Source organism: Globicephala melas, chromosome 10, assembly GCF_963455315.2.
Source record: "Globicephala melas chromosome 10, mGloMel1.2, whole genome shotgun sequence".
NCBI classification, from domain to species: domain Eukaryota; kingdom Metazoa; phylum Chordata; class Mammalia; order Artiodactyla; family Delphinidae; genus Globicephala; species Globicephala melas.
In genome coordinates, this window is record NC_083323.1 from 42456054 (window position 1) to 42482864 (window position 26811).

A 26811-nucleotide genomic window follows, 5' to 3' on the forward strand; every position below is an offset into this window, starting at 1 on the left:
TATTGAAAGGCTTTAACCAGGTAACCTTAACTTGCTCCATCTAACAGAAAAACTTAGATTCAACTTTTATAACTAATGAGCTTCACATGATTGTACCTATCTCATGGCTGAAATTTCAGAACAAGTCTATAAGGTCTTTGCACCTGTCTGTATGTTCATGTGTGTTTAGAGAGACAGTAGATGTGAGATATATATCTACCACTGGATGGTATTGCTAAGATTAATTTATAGAAGAGCTCTAATTGGCTTAAAAAGTACTTATATAAATTAAAATAACAGAAACTAAGCTAACGTGATCTAGGATTACGTTGTGTTTATATAGGTATATAAGTGTTTTGGAAATTCCTGAAAATCTGATATGTCCTGATATAATATTATCAGTCCTAATGCCAGTTATCATCTATTGGGCTGCATCCCTCAGGCCTGCAAGTCCTATACTTGCCCAGCCTCAAGATCAAATAAAGAGCTCAGAGATGTTACCCAGTCCAAGCTTGTACTGCTCACCCTCTGGCCGGCTAATAAATCAAGAGACAAATAGTCTAAGTGCCCATCACCAGATGAATGGATAAAGAAGATGTGGCACATATATACAATGGAATATTACTCAGCAATAAAAAGAAACGAAATTGAGCTATTTGTAATGAGGTGGACAGACTTAGAGTCTGTCATCCAGAGTGAAGTAAGTCAGAAAGAAAAAGAAATTCCGTATGCTAACACATATATATAGAATTTAAGAAAAAGAAAATGTCATGAAGAACCTAGGGGTAAGACAGGAATAAAGACACAGACCTACTAGAGAACGGACTTGAGGATATGGGGAGGGGGAAGGGTGAGCTGTGACAAAGCGAAGAGAGAGGCATGGACATACATGCACTACCAAACGTAAGGTAGATAGCTAGTGGGAAGCAGCCGCATAGCACAGGGAGATCAGCTCGGTGCTTTGTGACCACCTAGAGGGGTGGGATAGGGAGGGTGGGGGGGAGGGAGACGCAAGAAGGAAGAGATATGGGAACATATGTATATGTATAACTGATTCACTTTGTTATAAAGCAGAAACTAACACACCATTGTAAACCAATTATACCCCAATAAAGATGTTAAAAAAAAAAAAAGAGAAGTTGTTGGGCTTCACTGGTGGCCCAGTTGTTGAGAGTCCACCTGCTGATGCAGGGGACACGGGTTTGTGCCCCGGCCTGGGAAGAGGCCGCGGAGCGGCTGGGCCCGTGAGCCATGGCCGCTGAGCCTGCGCGTCCGGAGCCTGTGCTCCGCTACGGGAGAGGCCACAACAGTGAGAGGCCCGCGTACCGCAAAAAAAAAAAGAGACAAGTTGTTGGGACAAGCAATAGTGACTTTATTTGGAAAGCCACCAGACCAAGATGTTGGGCTCGTGTCCCAAAGAACCATCTTGCCTGAGTTAAAATTCAGGCTTCTTTTATACTAAAAGTGGAGGGAGTGAAGACCAGCATTTCCTGGTTCCCATCAACCTCTGGGGGAGTTGTGTTAATTTCTTCCCTCCGGCTGTCAGTCACAGGTGGGCCTGGTCAGGATGTTTTCTGTGAGCTAAACAAAGGTATTTTAGCTTAATGCTCATTACCTGGGACGCAGAGTTCCCCGGGAGATGGACCCTTATGTATAACTTAAGCTGACAGGCAACATCCCTTTAGTGATTAACTTGAAATACAAAAGCCTCTTCCCTATTACAGTACCCTACTGTCAATATCCCTTGCACAGTCTTGTGGGGAAAGGGATGAAGACTTCCCTTTTTTTTTTTGCAATACGCAGGCCTCTCCCGTTGAGGAGCACAGGCTCCAGATGCCGAGGCCCAGAGGCCAGGGCTCACGGGCCCAGCCGCTTCGCAGCATGTGGGATCCTCCCGGACCGGGGCACGAACCCATGTCCCCTGCATCGGCAAGCGGACTCTCAACCTCTGCGCCACCAGGGAAGCCCTAGTCAGGCCTCTTTTATCTGCAACTATTTGAACCTGATGAAACCCCTTAGCACTTTGTTGTCTAATTTGTAATTGAACTTGGAGTTTTTGTTCCAGTTCCCAATACATATACTAAATTCCCGTGCTATTTATTTGGACATAAATAGGTAGGTTGACTCTTCTCCAGCTACAATGACACTACCATCTATTTCAACTGGATAGGCAGACCTGTTGGGGGCAAACTCATGAAGAGGTTAGTATACTGCCCAAAGTTTTTTTTTTCTTTTTTTTTTTTCTTTTTTTGCGGTACGTGGGCTTCTCACTGTTGTGGCCTCTCGCGTAGCTGAGCACAGGCTCTGGACGCGCAGGCTCAGTGGCCATGGATCACGGGCCCAGCCGCTCCGCGGCATGTGGGATCCTCCCGGACCTGGGCACGAACCCGTGTCCCCTGCATCGGCAGGCGGACTCTCAACCACTGCGCCACCAGGGAAACCCCCCAAAGTTTTAATGTAATTGGCAACTGCTGGGTCTCTTAGAGCATTTATAGATTCTCTCGCCTGGGCAGACACCTGGAAATGGCCTACCATACAATATTTCAAAGGGGCTTAATTTAAACCTGCTTCTGGGTGCCACCGATCTGTATCAGGGCGACTGGCAAGGCCTTATCCCAGGTTAAATTAGTCTCGACATATTTTAGAGATGTTCCTTTTTAATGTATGATTCACTTCCTTGGTTTTTCCTGTTGACTGTGGTCTGCAGGATGAAAGTAGTTTTAATGCCTCAACCCAAATCCGGGGATAATTTCCCTTAGGAGGGCTTTAACCACTTCAGAGACTTCTGTCCAGGTGGGATATGCTTCCACCCATCCTGAAAAAGTATCCATAAACACTAGCACGTTATCAGGAATTTCCTGCAGTTCAGGGTATTTGAGTAAAGTCTATTTTCCCATCCTCGGTGTGGCAGGTTCCTCTGTTTTGAGTCCCCATCTAGGGAGGTCTGACGGCAGTCTTATTATTTTTAGACTGTGATGTCAAGCTGTTCTGGTGGAAAGCTTCAGGGTGAGGTCCATCAGAAAGTTAATCAGCTCATTCCCTACTGTCAATTTTTAAATGGGACTCCTGTGGGGAATTAGATGCCTCAAGTCCAAGGGAGCCCCTGGGCTTCTTTGTTCATCATGTTCCTCTCTTTCTACTGAGAGTCTTTTACTGTTTTTCTTATGTTTTGGCCTAGGGCAATCTGTTTTGGCCTAGGGCAATCTGGCCTAGGGCAATCTGTTCCTTTTTTTAAGTTTACTGAAGTATAGTTGATTTACAATTTTGTGTTAATTTCTGCTGTACATCTAAGTGATTCAGTTATGTATAACTTTTTTTCATATTCTTTTCCATTATGGTTAATTGCAGGATATTGACTGTTGTTCCCTTTGCTATACAGTAGGACCCTGTTTATCCTTTCTATATATGATAGTTTGCATCTGCTAATCTCAAACTCCGAATCTATCCCTCCTCCACACCCCTCCCTTGGCAACTACAAGTCAGTTCTCTATGTCAACACAGGATTTTCTAATTGATCCTTAGAAGGGGGGAAGTCATGAGCTCAGTCAGTGGAGTTAGGTTTGAAGCAACATATTCTCACTCTCGTTCCCTTCATTTTCCCTGATGTAATAGCACAAATACTTGAACATAAAGGATTTCATCATTCTTCCCCGCTTCTGTACAAAATCGCTATAGTCATTCAAAAGCCACTGTAAAACCATAAATAGCAGTTGATCATCTCTAACCATTAAAGGGATGCCTTTTTGCTTTGGCATCAACCAGCCGGGATTACAATGCAATTGAAAAGAAAATTGGTTACTGCTGTGACACAGTTTAAGATAATTACTAAAAGTATTAGTGATATCATTTACCAGGATATTCCAGGACTTTAGAAGTTCCATATAATTTCCAGAATGCGCATATTAAGTGTTTACCCATGATATAATCTAAGACGTTTTATCACCATTTATTTGACAGTGCTTCCCACGTAATTTAACATACCAAGTAAGCCTAGTTAGTTTAATATTCCTCTGAGATTGAAAGAATCCAAATAATTTGAAGTGTTCCAGGGACCCTTTGGAAAATCTCAAAAGTTAACTAGAGGTCAAGTGAGCTTCATTTAGAATTTGATCTTTGGGAAGCTTGTCAAAAATATCAAAAATTTTAACCAGTGATAATAAAAGATCTCAATGGCAAATACAGATCACTTAAAGAAACTCAGTTACCATAAGTTCAATATTTCAAGAAACCTTTGTCCTCTTAGAGAACCAAATTCAGGTTTTGTACCACTTTACCTTTAAAATTCTATTTCTTAAGTTCAGTGTTACCTTAGCCAATCCTGACAATGCACAAAACTCTTCCAGCGTTCCTCCTCCACAAGCGTTCCACAACTTTCTGTATCCTTATTCATCTGTTCCTTTCTTCTCCATTTAGAAACAACCAGCTCTAGGACAGAACCGTCTTTTTCCCTTTAACAAAATGTATTGTCATGCTGAAACCATGCACGTCAGACTGGAACTTGAACCCAGACTGGAACTTGAACCCAAGCGGCCAGGACTCGAGTCCAGCCAAAACCCAATCTTCCAACTGAGATCACACACCTGGTTTCAGGACTTAATGAAACATCAGGTTCTTGATGTCTCATTGCAAAAAGAATTCAGTGAGAAACAAATTGATAGGTAAGAAGTGGATTTATTTAGAGAGAAACACACTCCACAGACAAGAGTGTGGGCCACCACAGAAGGGGAGAAAGGCAGCAGGGTATGGAGTTGTCAGTTTTTATAGGGGTGGGTAATTTCATAGGCTAATGTGCGGGAGGAATATTCCAGCTATTCTGGGGAAGGGGTGGGGATTTCCTGAAATTGGGCCACCGCTCACTTTTTGACCTTTAGGGTCAGGCTTAGAACTGTCATGGTGCCTGTGGGTGTATCATTTAGCTCGCTGATGTGTTACAATGAGCCAAACTGAGGCTCAAGGTCTCGTGGAAGTCAACTTGTCCGCCATCTTGGACCCATTTGTTTCTAATCAGTTTATGTCATGTTCTCGGGCTATGTCATTCTTCCAAAGGTTGTGCTCTGTCCTCTTCCCTCCTGTCTCAATTCCTCATTCCTTCTTTGCTGAAAACAAACATCCTACATTTCTTCATACTGAAATGTTTCCCTTATAATTCTTAACCTTAAAACCTTAATCTCTAGTGAAAACCAAGATGCAAGTAATTGTAAACTGTCATACCAGCATTTCCTGATTGATAAACTTATGTTCTAATATTTTGTCCTATTTGAAATGACCCAGATAGTCAATGAATTCTCTTTTAACTTAGTTTAAAGTTACAAAAATCTGGAGAGACTATTATAGATAGACATTCCCAAAACATAATTATTCCTATAGAGTTCACCTAAAACTTTTACCTCATTTACCTCTATTTACTTAAAAGCTTTGTCGTATTGTTCTTTTTCTTGCTGACAAACTTTGTAACAGGAATAATAAGGTCTTATTTGATTTCTAGTAAACCTGGGTACAATAAAAGTATTATAGTTAATGTTGATAACCCTAAAGATAGGTCTGTATTAATCAAACCAACAAGCTCAAGCTAACTTTAATACTAGATATTAATTCAATACTGAATATTTCCGAGATCACATGAACCCAAAATTTATTCTGGCCAGTTTTATATTTTGAGCATTTATATAAGCACTTAATTTCCTTTAAGTCAATCAAGCAGAGCTCTTTTACAAATTAATATCGGTAATGCCACACATCTATAACACACCTACAAACACAGACCTCATAGCTCCCATTCCAAAATTTCAGCCATGAATCAGATACAACGTAAAACTCAGTTACAAAATAGACTGGATTCAAATTGGGTTTCTGGCAGATGAGAAATCAAGCTCACCTGTTTAGATGGCTAAGCCCTTTTTACTAATATTTACGGAAAAGACACGTCTATTTCTATTTGTAGCTTTTGCTGATTTTAGGAACCAAGTGGAAACTTTTTCTTCCTGGAAATGTCCCACTCTTCAACAAGGAAAGGTGTTTTTTTTTTTTCCTGTTCTTTTCCTCCATTTGACATCAGTAAAAGTTTTAAATATCACAAAGCTGATTTGGGTGTGAGGCAGGAGACAGATGGGCCCTCAGAGCAAATAGATTTCCATACTCCCAGACCAGAATAACAGGACAATTGAGAGTGGAAGCTGGGCCCTGCCCAGATAGAATATAAGAGACCACATATTCTTCATTTTCAAAGTCAGGAGACCTCCCCGACTACACATGTGCAGAAAGGCTCCCTGGAGGTCCAAAGGGGAGTGATGCCAAGTTGCCAAACCTACCCTTAGGCCTCTTCGGTAGAATCCATCTTGGCTAAGAGCTGCGCGTGCACACATGGGAAAATCCTGAGCTATACCAAATACAGACTTTGAACCAGGCAAATCAAAATGATTGGCCAAAGGAAACCTGGAAGAAATGCCCCATAAAAGTGATTCAAATTGCCATGAGGGAAGGTGCGATTCTGAGCCCGCCCGTGTGTCTATCCACATGTACTGTACTTCTTTTTTCTCCTAATAAATACTTTGTTTCACTACTTTCCGTCTTTTGGGAATTCTTTTTCATTAAAGCGATAGGGCCAGGGCCTTGTCACTGACCCCCGGTCTAGTGGCTAGGATTTGGTACTCTCATTGCTGTGTCCCGACCTCAATCACTGGCCGGGAACCGAAACCCTCCTTCAAGCCGCTGCAGGCCGAGGCCACCCAAGATCAGGTGTAAATGGAGAAACAGTACTAAACAAAATGAAAAACCCAAAGGGCAAACAGAAAATCCTACATAAACCCTCAAGTTTGGTCTTGGGGTTTTACACATACCAATGACACAGGAGACCATAAACAACATAATTAACACAGCGACAGTAGCAGTACACGGTGCACAGGGTCCCAAGATAACCCTGCCTACACCCCTTTGTGGAGATCCTAACAGGTACTGTGGTCACACACTGTTACAATAAAATAGCATCTTCTTCTCACCCGTGAGTTCACAGCTCTAATCAGATCACTTATCCAAAATGTGCCACAGAGAATTTCTTTAGGGATAGTTGAAATATTCCCTTTTTTTTTTTTTTTTTTTTTTTTTGCGGTACGCGGGCCTCTCACTGTTGTGGCCTCTCCCGTTGTGGAGCACAGGCCCCGGACGCGCAGGCTCAGCGGCCATGGCTCACGGGCCCAGCCGCTCTAAGGCATGTGGGATCTTCCCGGACCGGAGCAAGAACCCGTGTTCCCTGCATCGGCAGGCGGACTCTCAACCACTGCGCCACCAGGGAAGCCCCATTCCCCATTTTTAAAAACAGAAATTCAAGACAAACAAAACACAAACTGCACACACAAATGCTAGTATCCAAATAAATGAACCAGTTCACAAATCCGGTAAAAGTCCAAAAACTCTCTCTCCAACAGGTACCCTACTCAAATACAAAACAGATTCGCTTATTCCGGAGAAAAAGCCCCAGATAGAGAGGAAATAAAGTTTCCAGCTGTACACACTGGACGGACTTACCCTGCTGCATGGAGCCTATCAGCTGCTCCCAAGTGTTGATTCCTTGTTCCAAATGCCAAGCACCGGGACAGCCGGTGCTGCTTTGGGGAATTTTTTTTTTTTTTTAATATCTTTATTGGAGTATAATTGCTTTACAATGTTGTGTTAGTTTCTGGCTTTGGGGAATTTTGAAGGAAAGATCCTCAGGACAAGTGATCCCGCAGCTGCTAGGGCCTTACCCGAAAATTCCCCAATCAGGCCGGCTAGCCAAGAGTAGCAAGGATCCTGGCTGGCTGTGCCACAATTTGTTTCGTAGTCCAAGCTTGTACTGCTCGCCACGTGACAGGCCAATAAATCGAGAGGAATTGTTAGGGCAAGGAATGCCGACTTTATCTGGGAAGTCGGCTGACCAAGAAGATGGCGAGCTCCTACCTCAAAGAACCATCTTGCCTGAGTTAGAATTCAAGCTTCTTTTATACTAAAAGGGGAGGAAGTAAGTCCCGTATTTCCTGGTTCCCATCAGCCTCTGGGGGGTTGTGTTAATTTCTTCCCTCCGGCTGTCATTCACAGGTGGGCCTGGTCAGGATGTTTTCTGTGAGCTAAACAAAGGTATTTTAGCTTAATGCTCATTACCTGGGAGGCAGAGTTCCCGGGGAGATGGACCCTTATGTATAATTTAAGCTTACAGGCAACATCCTTTTAGTGATTAACTTGAAACAGAATACAAAGTTTCTTCCCTCTTACAGAGTCAGCGACAGAGACGTCAATGGTTTAGTGGGTAGGGGGGGAATCTTCCGTGTCTGAAGCAAGGTCCTGGAGCAACACCCCACTGTGTGTGGCAGACAGCAGGCAGGACAGGGCAGTAGTCCTTGCTACGGGGCGGTGGGTAAGGGGCGGGGGCACTGGGGCAAAGGGGAGAAGTTACCAGTTATAGAGGGAATTGACCTCAGGTTAGCTCTTTGGTTACCAGGGAAAACAGCAGAGGAGCGTGCCCGTAACTGTCTGTCCCTTTGTGTTGTTTTGGTTTTTTTGCGGTACGCGGGCCTCTCACTGTTGTGGCCTCTCCCATTGCGGAGCACAGGCTCCGGACGCGCAGGCTCAGCGGCCATGGCTCACGGGCCTAGCCGCTCCGCGGCATGTGGGACCTTCCTGGACCGGGGAACGAACCCGTGTCCCCTGCCTCGGCAGGTGGACTCTCAACCACTGCGGCACCAGGGAAGCCCTGTCTGTCCCTTTGATAAGCTATCCCTAATCTTTAGAACAATCAGTAGCTGGGGTCTGGGACAAGTATCTAGGCATATACTGATTAGGATCTATGATTAAGAGGAGGGCTTGCCTGGTGGCTTGAGCCTTAGGTACACATGTCACAGCTGAAGAAGTCTACACCTGACATCTGCTCTGGTACAAATGCTGGAGACGTTCAGATCACATTGATGAGGAGAAGTAGCTGATATCAGTGTAGACTGCTTCCTCTTGAGACAACGGAGTTTTCTTCTCAAGCAGAGCCAACCATATCAAGTTAGATTAGTAACACACACCTCACTGTCTCTTGCTCACAACTGCCTAAAATAAGACCACAAAGCTTTGCAAAATCGCCCTGCAATAAACCCTTACTTTGCTCCAATCACCTGCTGTCAGAGTTTGGCTTTCTGCGCTGCGGGCACACCAGCCCATTGCTTGTTTACAATCTCCACCTATGATCTTTCCCATCTCAGTACATTACAGCCCAGTCTTCCAAATTCTCAGGCCAACATCTAGGAGTCACCCTTGAAATATGTCCAGAATTCAACCACTCCTCACCATTCCCCTTTTACCAATCTATCTTCACCTGTCACCTGGATTATCACAATGACCTCCTAAGCAGTCTTCTCGCTTCCTCCCCTGTCCCCTACATTATATTCTCCTCCCAGCAGTCAGAATTATCCTTTTACAGTATAAGTCAGTTATGTCAATCCTCTGATCACTTGGAGATGGGCAACATGAGGAAATAGCCTCAGTGTTTTTTCCATTTTTGCTGGATGGGTGGCATCAGACACGTACAGCTTCTGGGGTTTGCAGTTTAAGAGTAGCTTTCTAGAATTGCTGACAGCCAGTTGTAGAAACGTCCTGTTGCTGGCATTTCTTACATAGCATCAGCGGTGATGATGGTTTTCTTATCAACCAGACCTGGGCATTGCTTTAGGAAGCTGAGTCTGGGGATTGTTTCTCCAGCCCCCTCAATCATTCTGTCAGCTACCTTATTTGTTTTAATAAATGATTTTTCTGCTTAATTTTGCCAGAGTGGCTTCTTTTGTTTGCAGCTAAGAATCCTGACTTCTTTATTTTTTGTCACACCCAGTGGCTTGCGGGATCTTAGTTCCCCAACCAGGGATTGAACCTGGGCCCTTGGCAGTGAAAGTGCAGTCCTAACCACTGGACCACCAGGGAAGTCCCAAGAATCCTGACTTTTTGAGGAGGAAAAAACAAATCTATCAGTCCACCTCAGGAGACCCTCCTCACCTTTTAACATTTTGGTGTACTTCTTTCAGTGTTGTACGTTCATATATATACATTCACATACATATGTATGTTTTCAATATCTATATAATACACATGCAGAAATTTGTTAAATGAGGGCATAATTTTATGCAATTTAGTATCTTGCTTTTTTCTCTACTTACCACCATTTCATAAGTATGTTTTTTGTTATTATGACTTTTCACAAACATTTTGAGGGCTGCACGATGTTTCCTCAAACTGCTATGAGTGCCTCATAACTTACATAGCAAATTATTGTTGGATATTCAGATTCTTTCCAATTTTTCTTTATTATAAACAATGCTGCTGTGGATATCTGTATATATAAGGCATATATCGTAGGATTGATTCCTAGAAATAGAATTACTGAGTAACAAGGTATGAGTGTTATAAAGATTTCAGATACAGAATGTCCAATTACCCTCACACAACTTGTACTAATTTATACTTCCATCATCATCATATGGACATTGAGACCATATATTATCTTTAACATCAGAACTATGTGTATATATGTACCTGTTCGTGCATATTGTCAAAGAGAACCAGAGCCAGACACTAGTTAAAGCAGTAAAGATAGATTTAATTCAGAAACTATTGCAATAGGGGAAATTCTTTTTTTCCTTTTGTTTTAATTTACCCTTTATTATTGGAGGTGGAACAATTTTTTTTTTTAAACATATACTTGTATCTTTTCTTTTTCAAAATCTTTTCCCATTTAGGTTGTTACATAACACTGAGCAGAGTTCCCTGTGCTATACTGTAGGTCCTTGTTGGTTATCCATTTTAAATATAGCAGTGTGTACTTGTCAATCCCAAACTCCCTAACTATCCCTTCCCCCCACCCTTCCCCCCTGGTAACCATAAGTTCATTCTCTAAGCCTGTGAGTCTGTTTCTGTTTTGTAAATAAGTTCATTCGCATCATTTTAAGATTCTCCATATAAGTGATATCATACAGTATTTGTCTTTCTCTTCCTGACATTTCACTCAGTATGACAATCTCTAGATCCATCCATGTTGCTGCAAATGGCATTATTTCATTCTTTTTAATGGCTGAGTAATATTCCGTTGTATATATGTACCACATCTTCTTTATCCGTTCATCTGTTGATGGACATTTAGGTTGCTTCCCTGAAGAGACTTCGGTTTAGAACTGAGCTCAATTCAGAATACAAGGCAGCCAAGATTGATAGCCAAGGAACAGGGTTGGGGAGGAAAGATTTGGTGGATGGAAAATGACTAGTAGCAGGCCAGAGTAATCAGGTGGCAAGGGTGGGGGAGGAGATATTTGATGAGCTATTTAGAGTGATCAGATCTGAAGAGTGGGGGAGATTTTCTCTAAACTGATTTGGCAGGATTCTTGCTAAAACTGGGCTATGCACATTTGGCAAGGATGGGGATAAGAATGCAAAGTCAAAGCCTAGTCAGGAACAGGGTTTAGAGAGGTCTGACTAAAGAGTTTGGTCAGGGAGAGTGTCTTGTCAATATGCGTATTTGAGTGCTTCCCGTTTTCTCTCCCTTTCTATGCCGGATTTTAGATTATCATCTCCTAACTTTAGCTGACTTTGAGGCATATTTTGTCCAAAGAGGAGGCCACAGTGGAATTTCTAAATTTTGCCTTTGATTTGTTGTACGATATGGCAAAAGAAACAGCACCCAAACAACGTTATAAGCACTGGGATCAATTCTGCTCATACTTAAACAGAGTGGTCACTTTTAAAAGTGTGAATTCAAAGATAATGTTAACATGAGAATTGAGTAACGTAAGATTTCTAAACTCTTAAACATAGCTGCACTTGTATTTCTATAAATATTTCTAAACACTTTCTTTAGCATAGATATGTTTCAGAGGAAAACATTTACTGAGGGTTCACCTCCTCTTGTTGCATTTCTTAATTTCATAAGAGTCCAAATTTGAGTTAACTCAATTTCAGCATAAAAGTCTGCCTGGTGCTTCCTTTTCCGTTTCACTATGGAGTAACGCTGTTCTGATTTCGTAAGGCAAGAGAGAAGTTTTTACCGTGTACTCCGTCAAGTTCCTTCGGGGCCTCTCTGCTGGGGTGACCTCAGAGAATGACTCATATGCTTCAGTGTTTATACTACTGGCCTCAGCAGCTGAGCTAAGATCTCTGTACAAACTGCAAATTGTGTGCAAGAAAATCAGCTGCCACGTGGAGAGGCTGAGGGGGCTAGCGTGCAGTTACCTTAGCACTGCGCCTTCGCTTTCTGCCTTTAGTTTCTGCCCTGCCCAAGACTGGGGAAGCCTACTAATCGCATGCTGGACTACTCCACTTACTCCAAGAGGCAGGTCTCTTCTGCCAGTTCGCTATGGTCCATTCACAAGACAGAGATCCATGACATGGCATAGCATGACCCAGCCTGTTCTCAGTTAATGTTTACTTCATTATGGTCCTGGAAAGTATGTATTATACAGCTACATCTGGGGGCCAACATTAAGTAAGTTGCTCACGTTCACACAGTTAGTAAATGAAAGAAGTGAATTAAACTTAAGGTTATCTCTCTTCTTTACACCAATGACTCACACACCTTAGTGTGCATTAGAATGTCCACACTGTAACAACCCATCACTGCTTTTAATCAGCTCTTCCCAATGTTTTAATCAACAGAATTTTATTTCTTACATTTCTGGAGACTGAGACGTCCCACCATCTGTGTGCCAGCTGGTTCGGCTCTTGGTGAGGCCCTCTTCCTGGCTTGCAGAAGGTCACCTTCTCACTCTGTCCTCACATGGTGAAGAGGGAGAGGGAGAGGAAAAGGGGAAGAGAGAGAGAAAAGACACTGATCCCATCATGGGCGCTCCACTTTCATGACCTCATCTTCCCAAAAGCCCCACCTCCTAATACCATCACACTGGGGGGTTAGGGCTTCAACATATGAATTTGGAGGTGACACAAACATTCAGTCAACACACCCTCTAATTTGGAATCCCCACCTCAAATCATAGAAAGTAAACAGAAGCTTACTTGGATATTGGATAAGATGTGCTCTAGAGCTAAAGCACTTTCAAGAGCTCAGTCTTTAAATCTGTGCTGTCTAGTGTTATAACCACTAGCCACATGGGCTAATGAGCACTTGAAATGTGGCTAGTCTAAATTGAGAGGTATTTGAAATGTAAAATATACATCGGATTTTAAAGAATTTGTATGAAACAAAGGGTATAAAACATCACCTTAATACTTTTAATATTGATTATGTGCTGAAATGATAATATTTTGAATTTGTTGGACTAGATAAGATCTAGTATTAAAATTAATTTCACCTGCTTCTTTTTACTTTTTTAAGTGGCTACAAGAAAATTTAAAATAACATGTGTGGCTTGCACTATATTTCTTTAGACAGTGATGTTTTAAGTAAATAACCCATGACGATCAGTATGAATATACTGACTAACACAAAAGTATGGACTGATAGAGTTAAGGAATATCAGGAACTAGGAACTTTGTGTATAAAACTGTACTTATAAGAATATTTCATTTTTTATAATTCTCCAAACTATATAGTAAATTCTAGTTTCTTATCAATATGAGATTAAAATTAGAAAGAACTTAGTGACAAGCCTAGTCCACCTCATTATCAGAAGGTTTTATAGATTCTGTCCTAACATATTCTTGCATAACAATTAAAATATAGCATCGTCATTATCCAAGTATTCATATTCAAGTCACCACAGTTACAAGGTGGCACAGGTCTAGAGAGGCATGGATATATATACACTACCAAACGTAAAATAGATAGCTAGTGGGAAGCAGCCACATAGCACAGGGAGATCAGCTCGGTGCTTTGTCACCACCTAGAGGGGTGGGGTAGGGAGGGTGGGAAGGAGGGAGACGTAAGAGGGAAGAGATATGGGAACATATGTATATGTATAACTGATTCACTTTGTTATAAAGCAGAAACTAACACACCATTGTAAAGCAATTATACTCCAATAAAGATGTTAAAAAAAAAAGACACACACAAATTTGTTAATAAACTTATATACAATTACTTCCAATTCAAACATTCCTATTCCCTTATCATTAACACCTAATCTTTGCACTTCCATTTTTTAAAAGAAAACCCCATTTAAATAATTTTCTCTCACATTTTATTTTGAATTTTTGATCCTCATTTAATGTATGTTTTCTTTAAACAGTCTTTTTCTGATACAGTACCAGTTATCATAAGATAATTATGATGGCCACGTTTTCAAAATCATTATAAATTCAAACACGATATAAATGTACTTTCCAAATCAATAAATATCCAGAAATGAATAAATATTAATAGATCAATGCTTGTGTTTATGAAGTGCTTACATTATACTGAATAACACTGCTAGATATAGTCATTCCTGAATTAAACTTGTTAGGCATTCTAAATATAAACTGAGTGTTTACAGGTAGGAATACAAGATATAAATGGTCAAAGAGATAATGTAGCCAATATAATCTTGTAGCATTGAGACTTATCCAATGTTAACACTATTCAACTAGCTACACATTTTAGTCTAGTTAACTTCTCACTTCTGAGAAGGAAATTATTTTGAACTTGCTCTACCCTAAGGAAATGGTGGTTTCAACAGCAAGTTAGCTGTTTCCTTTGAACTTTTATTTTTTTCAGTTTCATTACTAAAATCTTCTAAAGCATGTTTTGTCAGGTGTGGTTCTGGGTGACTACGCTCTGTTTTTATTACAAGCCTTATAGGATTATTTGATTTCTTAAAGTATGCATATGTATATCTTTAATATAAATAAAATTTAAGAAACAAAAATGTTTTTAAAAGCTTTATTATCATTGTTGTGAGTAAAATACTGTCCTTTGTCTCTGACCCAGAAGTCTTGCATTTTCTCTAAGTATCCTTGACTAACTTGTTAACTTGCTGGCAGGATACAGTCTCAGACCTTTCACAGTTTTTGACAGGAGGCCATTTCAAATATTTTTCTTTATTCTTATGTTGGTTTTGGAAGTGGACTCATTCAAGAATTTGCTCATTCCATCTAAATTGTTGAGTCTATTGACAAAAAGTTATTCATTATGTTCACTTATCATTCTTTTAATTTCTCTAGACCTCTAGTAGTGTCCCTTGTTTATTCCTGATATTGGTGATTTTTGTTTTCTGTCTCTTTTTTTTTTCCTCAGTCAGCCTTTCTCATTGTAGGTAGGCTCAGCCAGGATGCCATGAGGCTGACAGTTGTAAGGAGAGTTAAAAGCTTCTGCCAAAGTCAGTGCTAGGAAAGCGGAACCAGGCCGAAGGAAAGGATTGCGAAATTTAGCCGGTCAAATCAGAAACCAAGACAGGAAATTTGTCAGTGGGCAGGGTCTGAGGTCATTTGATGATAGTCCTTTTGTGAGGCACACAGCTGTCACCGATGAGACTGTAACTGACAACTTTGCAAATAGGTGTGGAAATGGAGAAGGTCACACTTTGATTTAAAACAGAAAGAAAACAAAAAACAGAACTAAAACATATACTATTTGTTATTTAAAGTAAGATGCCAGCTGCTTGTGTTGAGCTGCTAAGATGTGCCAGTACTAAATCATTGATAAACATGACTGACTTCATTAAGCTTGCATGAGCAATTAGGCCAGGGGAAGCAGGCCATTAACACAGCGGTTTTGTTTTGAGGTTGTTTTTGAAGTGGGGGAGGGTTGCACAAAAGCTCATCTACCGTGGCTTAACTACAATGGGCTATACTTTTTCTAAAATAATAGTTAAGTCCAAAGGTGGGGAGTCCAGGGCTGGTGCAGTGGCAACATGATGTCAATGTTTCTATCTCTTCCTATTTTTCTGCTTAATCATCTTTAGCATGTGGCTTTTCCACTCATGCTTCTTATCTCATGGTCACAAGACAGGTGCTCCATCTACAGCTTCACATCCACATTCTAAGTATGAAGAAGAAAAAGAAAGGAAGGGATGGTGCCTATATCAGACCAGGGATACGATGGAGATAGCTAGTTTCTGCTTTGTGTAGGAGGCTGAAGGATAAAACTACTTTAACAGAAGTTATTCAGAGAGATATCAGCATCCCCAGTCAAGGCACCTATTATGGATTGCATTGAGCCCCTTCAGAAGATATGTGGAAGCCCTAACCCCATGAACCTCAGAATGACATTTAGAAATGGGGTCCTTACAGATGTAATCAAGTTAAGATGAGGCTGTTAGGATGGACTGTAATCCAATATGACTAATGTCCTCATAAGAAGTGGAGTAAGAGATACAGAGAAGAGAATTCCATTTGAAGACACAGAGGCAAAGAGAGAGAAGACCATGTGAAGACGGAGGCAGAGACTGGAATCATGCTGTCACAAGGTAAGGAATGCCTTGGGCTACTAGCAGCTGGGAGAGGGAAGGAAGCTTAATCTCTTTGAGGCTTCAACAGGAGGACAGCCCAACCTACACCTTAATTTTGAACTTCTGACCTCCAAAAATGTGAGAGAATAAATTTCTCTTGTTTTAAGCCACCCAATTTGTGGTAGTTTGTTACCCTAGCCCTAGGAAACTAACATAGCATTCAACCCAGATTTGAGGGATGTTAATTCTTTTTATTTCCTTTTTATTTTTTAAAAAATTTATTTCTTTATTTTTGGCTGCATTGGGTCTTCGTTGCTGTGCTCAGGCTTTTCTCTAGTTGCGGCAAGCAGGGGTTACTCTTCTTTGTGGTGCACGGGCTTCTCATTGCGGTGGCTTCTCTTGTTGTGGAGCATGGGCTCTAGGCACGCGGGCTTCAGTAGTTGTGGCATGCAGGCTCAGTATTTGTGGCTCACAGGCTCTAGAGTGAAGGCTCAGTAGTTGTGGTGCACGGGCTTAGTTGCTCCATGGCATGTGGGATCTTCCCGGACCAGGGCTCAAACCTGTGTCCCTTGCATTGGCAGTCGGATTCTTAACCACTGTGCCACCAGGGAAGACCGGATGTTAATTCTTGAGTTCCAGAACTTGAGAGGACAATAATAAGATAGAACCTGCTTAGAGGAAAGTTTTCTTGGGTGTCGTCCTGGGAGGGTAGCAACATAAACATGATTATACCCCTCTAAGGGAATCAGAAGTAGAAATAGTAAAGAAATAAATAAACACAGAGTACTGAGATTTTAGAATAGGACAAAGTTTTTAAGTTATTGTATTTATAAAAATACTATTTTTGTCTTGCTTTTAAGTTATATAAATAGTTCAATAGAACACCTCATTCTAAAGCTGCAATTATAATCTATTTTTTAAGGAGAGGTAAATATTTAATACTTGTTTAATAAAATTAATGTTCATAATTTTATTAGAATATAAATAATAAATTTAGCATTAAAATAGGTACAGAATAATGTTTATGCAAAAGTCCCTTTGACATTAAATGAACAATTAAATGAGACCATTAACCTTTATTTAAGTCCTAATAATTATGCATAAATTATAAAACTATTAAGCTGGACTCAAATATATACATACACATATTACCTGGTTATAATACAATAATGTATCATGACAGCAGGAGTTGAGGAAAAAGCAAGGAATGTGGGAAAGAAGGCCTCAGGGAAGAAATAGAAAAAAGAGTGGAAGAAGAGGAGCCAAGAGACAGAACAAAAATAGTGTCCCTTAGAGGAAAGCAACTAAGAAATGAGTGACAGTACAGAAATACATTAAATAAATATGGAACTAATACCTTGAATTGGAAAACTACATTGAGAAGTGTCAGTTTCACTAATGTATAATATAAATTGAATACAATCACAATTATAATAATCCCAATGAAAGATACTAATGATTTGACAAAATAATCCCAATTCAGAAGACTGGGAATAGCAAAAAAATTTTGAAAAAGGAAAGGATAAGGAGAGATTCCTCTGAGAAAGATGAGAAAATGTACTAGATAACTATAATAATAATAAGAAGAATCTTACTAGTGTAAGAATGAACAAATTGGCCTCAAACTTCTCAAATTCATTCTAGTCCTTTTACTCCACCCCAAGCAGGACTATTAAACTTCATTAATCATTTGCAAATATTTTCTCCCATTCTGAGGGCTGTCTTTTCATCTTGTTTATGGTTTCCTTTACTGTGCAATAGCTTTTAAGTTTAATTAGGTCTCATTTGTTTATTTTCATTTTTATTCTCATTACTCTAGGAGGTGGGTCAAAAAAGATCTTGCTGCTATTTATGTCAGTGTTCTGCCTAAGTTTTCCTCTAAGAGTTTTATAGTGTCTGGCCTTACATTTAGGTCTTTAATTCATTTTGAGTTTATTTTTGTGTATGGTTTTAGGGAGTGTTCTAATTTCATTCTTTTACATGTAGCTGTCCAGTTTTCCCAGCACCACTTATTGAAGAGGCTGTCTTTGCTCTATCATATATTCTGGCCTCCTTTGTCATAGATTAGGTGACCATAGGTGTGTGGGTTTATCTCTGGGCTTTCTATCCTGTACCATTGGTTATATTTCTGTTTTTGTGCCAGTACCATACTATCTTGACTACTGTACCTTTGTAGTATAGTCTGAAGTCAGGAAGCCTGATTCCTCCAGCTCTGTTTTTTTTTTTTTCTCAAGATTGCTTTTGCCATTCGAGGTCTTTTGTGTTTCCATACAAATTGTAAAACTTTTTGTTCTAGTTCTGTGAGAAATACCATTGGTAATTTGATAGGGATTGCATTGAATCTGTAGATTGCTTTGGGTAGTATAGTCATTTTCACAATATTGATTCTTCCAATCCAAGAACATAGTATATCTCTCCAACTGTTTGCAAATGAAGCAACTGACAAAGGACTAATTTCCAAAATATACAAACAGCTCATGCAGCTCAATATCAAAAAAACAAACAACCCAATCCAAAAATGGGCAGAAGACCTAAATAGACATTTCTCCAAAGAAGACATACAGATGGCCAACAAACACATGAAAGAATGCTCAACATCACTAATCATTAGAGAAATGCAAATCAAAACTACAATGAGCTATCACCTCACACCGGTCAGAATGGCCATCATCAAAAAATCTACAAACAATAAATGCTGGAGAGGGTGAGGAGAAAAGGCAACCCTCTTGCACTGTTGGTGGGAATGTAAATTGATACAGCCACTATGGAGAACAGTATGGAGGTTCCTTAAAAAACTAAAAAAAGAAATACCATATGACCCAGCACTCCCACTACTGGGCATATACCCTGAGAAAACCATAATTCAAAAAGAGTCATGTACCACAATGTTCATTGCAGATCTATTTACAATAGCCAGGACATGGAAGCAACCTAAGTGTCCATCGACAGATGAATGGATAAAGAAGATGTGGCACATATATACAATGGAATATTACTCAGCCATAAAAAGAAACAAAATTGAGTTATTTGTAGTGAGGTGGATGGACCTAGAGTCTGTCATACAGAGTGAAGTAAGTCAGAAAGAGAAAAACAAATACCATATGCTAACACACATATATGGAATCTAAAAAAAAAAAAAAAGTTTATGAAGAACCTAGGGCCAGGACAGGAATAAAGACGTAGACATAGAGAATGGACTTGAGGATATGGGGAGGGGGAAGGGTAAGCTGGGACGAAGTGAGAGAGTGGCATGGACTTATATACACTACCAAATGTAAAATAGATAGCTAGTGGGAAGCAGCTGCATGGCACAGGGTGATCAGCTCAGTGCCTTGTGACCACTTAGAGGGGTGGGAGAAGGAGGGTGGGAGGGAGATGCAAGAGGGAGGAGATATGGGGATATATGTATATGTATATCTGATTCACTTTGTTATAAAGCAGAAACTAACACACCATTGTAAAGCAATTATACTCCAATAAAGGTGTTAAAAAAATTTAAAAAACAAAAAACCCCATCAAAAAATGGGCAGAAGACCTAAACAGACATTTCTCCAAAGAAGACATACAGATGGCCAACAAACAACATGAAAAAGATGCTCAACATCACTAATTATCAGAGAAATGTAAATCCAGACTACAATGAAGTATCACCTCACACCGGTCAGAATGGCCATCATCAAAAAACCTACAAACAATAAATGTTGGAGAAAAGGGAACCCTCTTACACTGTTGGTGGGAATGTCAATTGATACAGCCACTATGGAGAACAGTATGGAGGTGACTTAAAAAACTACAAATAGAACTAACATGTGACCCAGCAATACCACTACGGGGCATATACCCAAAGAAAACCATAATTCAAAAAGACACATGCACCCCAATGTTCATTGCAGCACTATTTACAATAGCCAGGACATGGAAACAACCTAAATGTCCATTAACAGAAGAATGGATAAAGAAGATGTGGTACATATATACAATGGAATATTACTCAGCCATAAAAAGGAATGAAAGTGGGTCATTTGTAGAGACATGGATGGACCTAGAGATTGTCATACTGAGTAATATTGTCATACTGGAGTAAGTAGGAAGAGGAAAACAAATATTGTATATTAATGCATATATGTGGAATCTGAAAAAATTGGTATAGATGATCTTATTTACAAAGCAGAAATAGAGACACTGACATAGAGAACAAACGTATGAATACCAAGGGGGAAAGGGGGATGGGATAAATTGGGAGATTGGGATTCACATATACACACTATTGATACAATGTATAAAATAGATAACCAATGAGAACCTACTATATAGCACAGGGAACTCTACTCAATGCTCTGTGGTGATCTAAATGGGAAGGAAATCCAAAAAAGAGGGGATATATGTATATGTATAGCTGATTCATTTTGCTGTACAGCAGAAATTAATACAACATTGTAAAGCAACTATACTCAAATAAAAATCAGAAAAAAATAAACTTCATTAGTCATGTGTCATTGCACTGGCTGGGCCATGTTATTTGGAATGGAGCATTCAAAGGAAAAAAAAGTAATAAAAAACATGGGTGTGATCTCTTCACTATTTTTCTTCCATGCTTGGGGACATCTCCTTCTGGAGTCTGTAGTACTTCTGTCTTTACTCACTTAAGATATGTCTGGGATATACCTGTGCTAAATTCATTTGCTCTGTTTCCTCTGGTATGGCTTTCAGTTCTACTCAATGCTAAATCCTGAGATCCAGGGATAGGTATTGGGGAGAGAGAGTGCACAGGCCATAGTTGGACATAGCTTAATCAAGCTCACTATGGTTCTTTAGTGGGAGCTTGGGGACAAAATCTTTGCTAACAGTAAAGAGTTACATTGCCTTGCATAATTCTCACTCAGCTAGAGAGTGTGTGTTGAGGAATGGAGGGAAGTGAGATAGCCATGATACTACTAGGTCTCTTGGTTAACAGCATCTCAGTTGTATTATGCTTCTCCAGAGAAACACAACCAACAGGACATATATAGATATGTAGAAAGGGATCCATTATGAGGGATAGGCTCATATGATTAAAGAGGTTGAGAAGTCTCATGATTTGCCATCTGCAAGCTGGAGACCCAGGAAAGCTGGCAATACAGTCTTAGTTCAAACCTGAAGGCCTGAGAACTAGGGGAGCCAATGGTGTTAAGTCCGAATCTGAGTCTGAAGGCCTAAGCACCTGGAGTGCTGATGTCTGAGGGCGGGAGACCATCACCTCAGTATAATCCATTTCTTATCATCAACCTAACTAGACAGATCAGTGGAATAAAATAAAAAAGTTCAAAAATAAATGCAAGTGTTTATAAGAATTTAATATATGGTAGCATTTTATCAAACTATATTCTCTTGAAAACAGAGCAGATATGTGAGAAAGTACTTAACGATAAGAAGGGTGAAAAGCTCTTCATATTCTAAACACACTTTATTTATTTATTTTTTAAATGATGTGTTATTTTTAAAGAATTTTTATTGGAGTATAGTTGCTTTACAATGTTGTGTTATTTTCTACTTCTACACACACTTTAGAGATTCCTAATTCACATTTAGCCTATCAAAGTCTCTGAGAATTCGTGTAGTATCTAGTAAAGAAGTCTGTTTAACTTTTTAAATTCAGCATTTTCAACTGCAGAAATTTCGAATTCAACATTGTATTTGGCCAGAATTGCAGTGCAAATTTGTTTTGGTCTTGGTATGTGCCTAACATATCTGGGGATTAACTGACTATTCAAGAAGTGATTTCAAGGCAACAATCAATTTGGCAAAAACTGCAGTGGCACATTGCTGCAATTAACTGTAGTAACTATGGTGTTTCTGGTTTCTGTATACAGAACCCTCCTATATATTACCTCTGTGTAGCCAGGGTTTGGCTGTCTATCATGATGCCCTGTTCCTCCATCTCCATGTACTGGAATATGCACAGAGCCTAGATTGGGCCAATCAGAGTCTTGCTTGGTCTCTCTCTGCATTCTCTGGGTATGGTGATTGGTTCAGGAATGAGAACATGGTCCAAGCTAAGCCAATCAGTACTTCTTGAGTTTTGGGCTGGAGCTGGTAAGGCAGATTGCCCCTCTTTCTTTGTGAGATATAAGAATATAGGCCTGGGGTTATTGACAGTGAGATTTAAAACAGCACCATAGACAAATATAAAGACAAGTAACAAACTGTGGACAGATATTGCTACCCATGTGATATAGCATGGTTATCATCCTTAAATATGGTCTTATTTATCAATGAGAAAACAATAAAAGCTCCAACTGAGGAATGGGTAAGAAATCCAGACAAACAATAGAAAAACTGAAATGGTCAATAAGCCTAAGGGAAAAAAAAGTACTACCTCAGTAGTATTAAAAAAATAAATTAAAATATGAAGATAGCATTTGTAATCTATCAGATTTACAGACAGTAAAAACAATGATAGCATTCTACATTGGACGAGAGGTGGAAAACAGGTAATCTCAGCCATTAATTATAGGAGTATAAATTGTTAACATTTTGTGAACCGTTACTGTGGTAAAACAAATCAAATATCTTCAGCATTTGTATTTCTCGATATCCCAGTTAATTTATCCCAAGGAAATAATTGGACAAGTGCTCAGATATGTGTGTTTGTGGAAGGGCTTGATCTCAAAATATTAATCTAATTGTTTCTCCCTACTTTCTCTCACATTTATCTCAAGGGATAACTTTATGTCCCAAACTCACACCAAAGACTCAAAGAAATTACCAGCCTCAGTGCTAGATCTAAGCAGGGCTGGTCCCTAGGCTCTTTTACTTTCATAGGCCCTCCATCATAAAAAATATTGAAAATTATATTTTATAACTCTGTTGGTATAAAGGTGAATATAATCTAGGCTGGATGTGTCATTATGTTTATTATTTTTATCATATCAATTTTCTTCTGATTTTAAAATAAATTAAAATATTTTCATGGGTCCCTGAAAGTGTAATTGGCCCTAGGCCCTTGCCTACTGTGCCTACTGGCTGAGTCAGCCCTAGATATAAGCCCTGGGTTAGAGAGGGGAATAGCCAGGGTGCCAACTCAAAACAAAACAGAGTTGAGGGAAGATCTGGAGGAGATCAGTGAGCAAAGCAGAAGGGACTTAGGACCCGTTGTCCCTGCTCTCTTTTCCTATCAACTGGTCACTTGTAGAAAACTTACAGTTGACAGTCCTGGACTTTGTTATCCCCTCTTTACAGGACTTATGTGGAGATGGGGCATAAAGGAAGAAATTTCTCCCATGTCCCCATCAAGATAGAACTGAACTCAAGTAGTAGGGAATCTCCTTTGGAGCAGGAAAATCAATAGCCTCTGTTGTTCGTGTAATGTGTTAGAAAGAACACAAACATGCAATAAAAGGAGGCAGGTGATGTAGAGAGCATTCACATAGTAGACATTTTTGTAGCCATTAAAAAGTATTTAGATATATCTTATTAATATGAGACAAGAACACGTGGTACATTGAGACTTGTCTCCCAATAGGGGCATTATCAGGCAGTAAGCCTAGTCTCACCAGTGGGAAAATAGGATGGGCCTGAGAACCGTTCTCTTGGGGTATATCTCACTTTACAAGGTCCACTAATGGCCTGCTATGTCACTGTTGACCCAAAGTGAGTCAGGATTTGTTCTCCCTTAAATTGTGATCCCAGAATCCCCAGCCATTGTCCCCAACTATGGACATTTGATCTCCTGGTATTATCAATAGTTCTTCCGACTATCTAAAGGGGTTAGCTGTTCATAACCCTACTGTCTGAAAACTTTCTAAGTTTAGATTGTCCATGTTCACAAAGCTTCTGCAGCTCTAACTCTTGACCAAGATCCAGAAACAGAAACTCTTCATGGGCCCCCGTTTTACTGTTTTTCTTCTTTATTATATCTCTGATTCATAAAAAATCAGTTTTTTTTTATTCTGATTCATGGCCTCTAAACCAATTATCATTGCACCGTGTTATGCCAAGACTATACTTTTTATATAGGATTTAGAAACCATATACAAAAGCAATGTTATTTTGCTTTATGCACAAAATGTAGTCATTTATATAATGTAAGCCACTTTCTAATCCTTGCCATTGTATTTAGGAACTTGGCATACATTTCAATACCTTGATGGATTCTAAAACATGGTATCTGCTTTGCATTTCTGTTCATGGCCTGGCTGGCTATTTTGTCAGGGAATTTTCCCCCTGGGTTCTTAGGGGAAAAATCTCAACACTGATTAAATAACCTATTATTCCCACTTCTATTTCCAAATTACACTATTGCACTAGGAATTGACACATTCACAATGTTCACTCATTATTGCCCATACAGGGATTGCCTTTTGTCCAAGTCCATAGCAATAGACTCAGAGTTATTGAATCAGTGCTGGAGGCTTCTCTCAAGATCCTTCCTTAAGGGTTGTGGACATACAGAGTAAGAATGCTTAGGGCACATTCTCTTCTTCTCTACTTCTTTAAAATGCCAATTTACTGTTGCCTGATTCTCTATCTGCATCTTTCCTTTGCCCTATTGGAGGAGATATATTTGAGAAATACTCCAAATGGTGAACAGCAAATATGGTATGACCAAACTCTCTCCTCTCTTCATTCCAACATACGTTCCAAACTCCATGGAATTTCCCTTCCCCTAGGTAGGGAGACTCTGTGAGCATGATATCTACCTTAGTTATGAGAGACAGGGCTGATCCAGCCTATTACTCTTATTAATGAAATCCTAGTAGTCACATTTGTATAACAAGTCACAGATTACTGGAATTCTAATGTTTCTATCTTGGAGACATATAACTGAATCTCTGCTCTTAATATAATGACTGGAATAACAATTGTCTAAAAACTTACCTGGGTAATTATGAGTTACATCTTTCATCTCTATCCCCTCGTTGTCAACTCCAACTCTTAGAAACAATTCAACTGGTGATCTACCTTTATCATCCTTCAACGTGAATTGAAACACATTCTTTTAATCTGGAACATTACTTAATGCTCTATCACTCCTCCTATTTTGGCTAGTAATTGCTTAAAGTGCCCATTTAAATTTTTACTTATTCCTCCGCTTTGTGTTTGATATGAATTGTTGAGAGGATTACTTCACCATTGTATTTCCTTGTCCTTCCTTCCTCTTTTTTTTTTTTCTTTTTATATTTTTGGCCATGTCATGCAGCATGTCAGATAGTTTTCTGACCAGGGATCAAACCTGGGCCTCTGCAGTGAAAGTGCCAAATCCTAGCCACTAGGCCACCAGGAAACTCCCTGTCCTTCCTTTCTTATACTGTTTGTGCTATAAAATGCTACTTCCTGATCTGATGATATCTAAGTTTGGGTCTGTATTTGTGGATAGTCTTGTCTTTTAGCCTTTTTTGTCTTTGTCAAGGCCTCAGTCACAAAGTCAAAACCAAAAATATTGTCAATACCAGAGAAAACCTATTTATAACTTGTTGCTCCCATGGGTGATAAACCACGTAACCTTGGGACCTGTTTACTGACTGAAATATAAACATGTCTTTGGCTGTTTAGAAGCTGGACAATCCCAAGGAAGAAGAGCAATTTCTGGAGATGTGTCCACTGAAACATAGCTTACAGCCCTGAGCACACCCATCTCAGGAAACTAACACTGCCAAAGCTTACATGAACATATATATCTTATCTCAATCACGAGCAGATTTCTCCTCTGAATGTGACTGATGGGCATCAACATGACTAACCTGTATTTTTAGGTAAAGCTCATGGCTTTTTCTTTTTAAGTCTAGCATCCAAATGAGGTTATTTTAAAGTCTGGTTCCCTGTATCCCACTTGCCAAAACAAGTAGTTAGACCACTGGTCATTGACTGAGTCATTATATGTATACATAAATATATCTGTCTATCACTATCTATCTATCTATCCATCTCATCTAGCTATCTCAGAAGGGGTTTATGCTAGCCACACAGCATATATCTCTGTCCATTTTGCTGATATACCCCATCTTTTTTTCTTTTACTAGAAATTTTCAGTTAGCTGGTATTCTTTCAGACACAAATCCTCTCCATTAACCAAGCATTGTCATCCATAAACTAAGTTCCCTCACTTTTTTTTTTTTTTCCTGAATACAGAAACTCACACGGTGTAGTATAAGCCTTCAATGTCAGAAGTAAATCCTCTCACAAGGACAGTCTTGGCCCCTGGAAAGTGACTTCCTCTTATTTGTAGACAGGTTTCTGAATCTATCATTTCCATTTAATCAATTCGCTTTGATGAGCTGCTTGTGTTTTTTTGTTGTTGTTGTTTAAATGCTTTTCTGACAATGCCCAGGTTCTTCTTGGAATCTTTGATCTTAAAATTATTGGAGTCCCTCATTAGTAGCTTACATGACAACATGGGGGTTAATCCGTGTATAATTTATAGTCAGCTATGTGTATCCATGGCTCTGCATCAGCGGATTCAACCAAACATGGACCATGTAGTACTGTATTATTTATTACTGAAAAATATCCACAGATACGTGGACCAGGGCAGTTCAAACCT

At 39.7% G+C, this 26811-nt stretch overlaps 2 protein-coding genes across 2 annotated transcripts in view; both read right to left on the reverse strand.

Annotated features, from left to right (window-relative positions):
- GLIPR1 (GLI pathogenesis related 1) overlaps window positions 1-12797 on the reverse strand; it is a 42181-nt gene extending 29384 nt beyond the window's left edge. The window contains exon 1 of the mRNA XM_030866247.2: window positions 12640-12797. The gene's annotated coding sequence lies outside the window, so the exon portion shown is untranslated. The remainder of the gene's footprint in view (window positions 1-12639) is intronic.
- Window positions 12672-26811, reverse strand: part of GLIPR1L2 (GLIPR1 like 2) — a 51345-nt gene continuing 37205 nt past the window's right edge. The window contains exon 6 of the mRNA XM_060306047.1: window positions 12672-12735. Within this exon, the coding sequence (XP_060162030.1) occupies window positions 12734-12735 (2 nt within the window). The 3' untranslated portion in view covers window positions 12672-12733. The remainder of the gene's footprint in view (window positions 12736-26811) is intronic.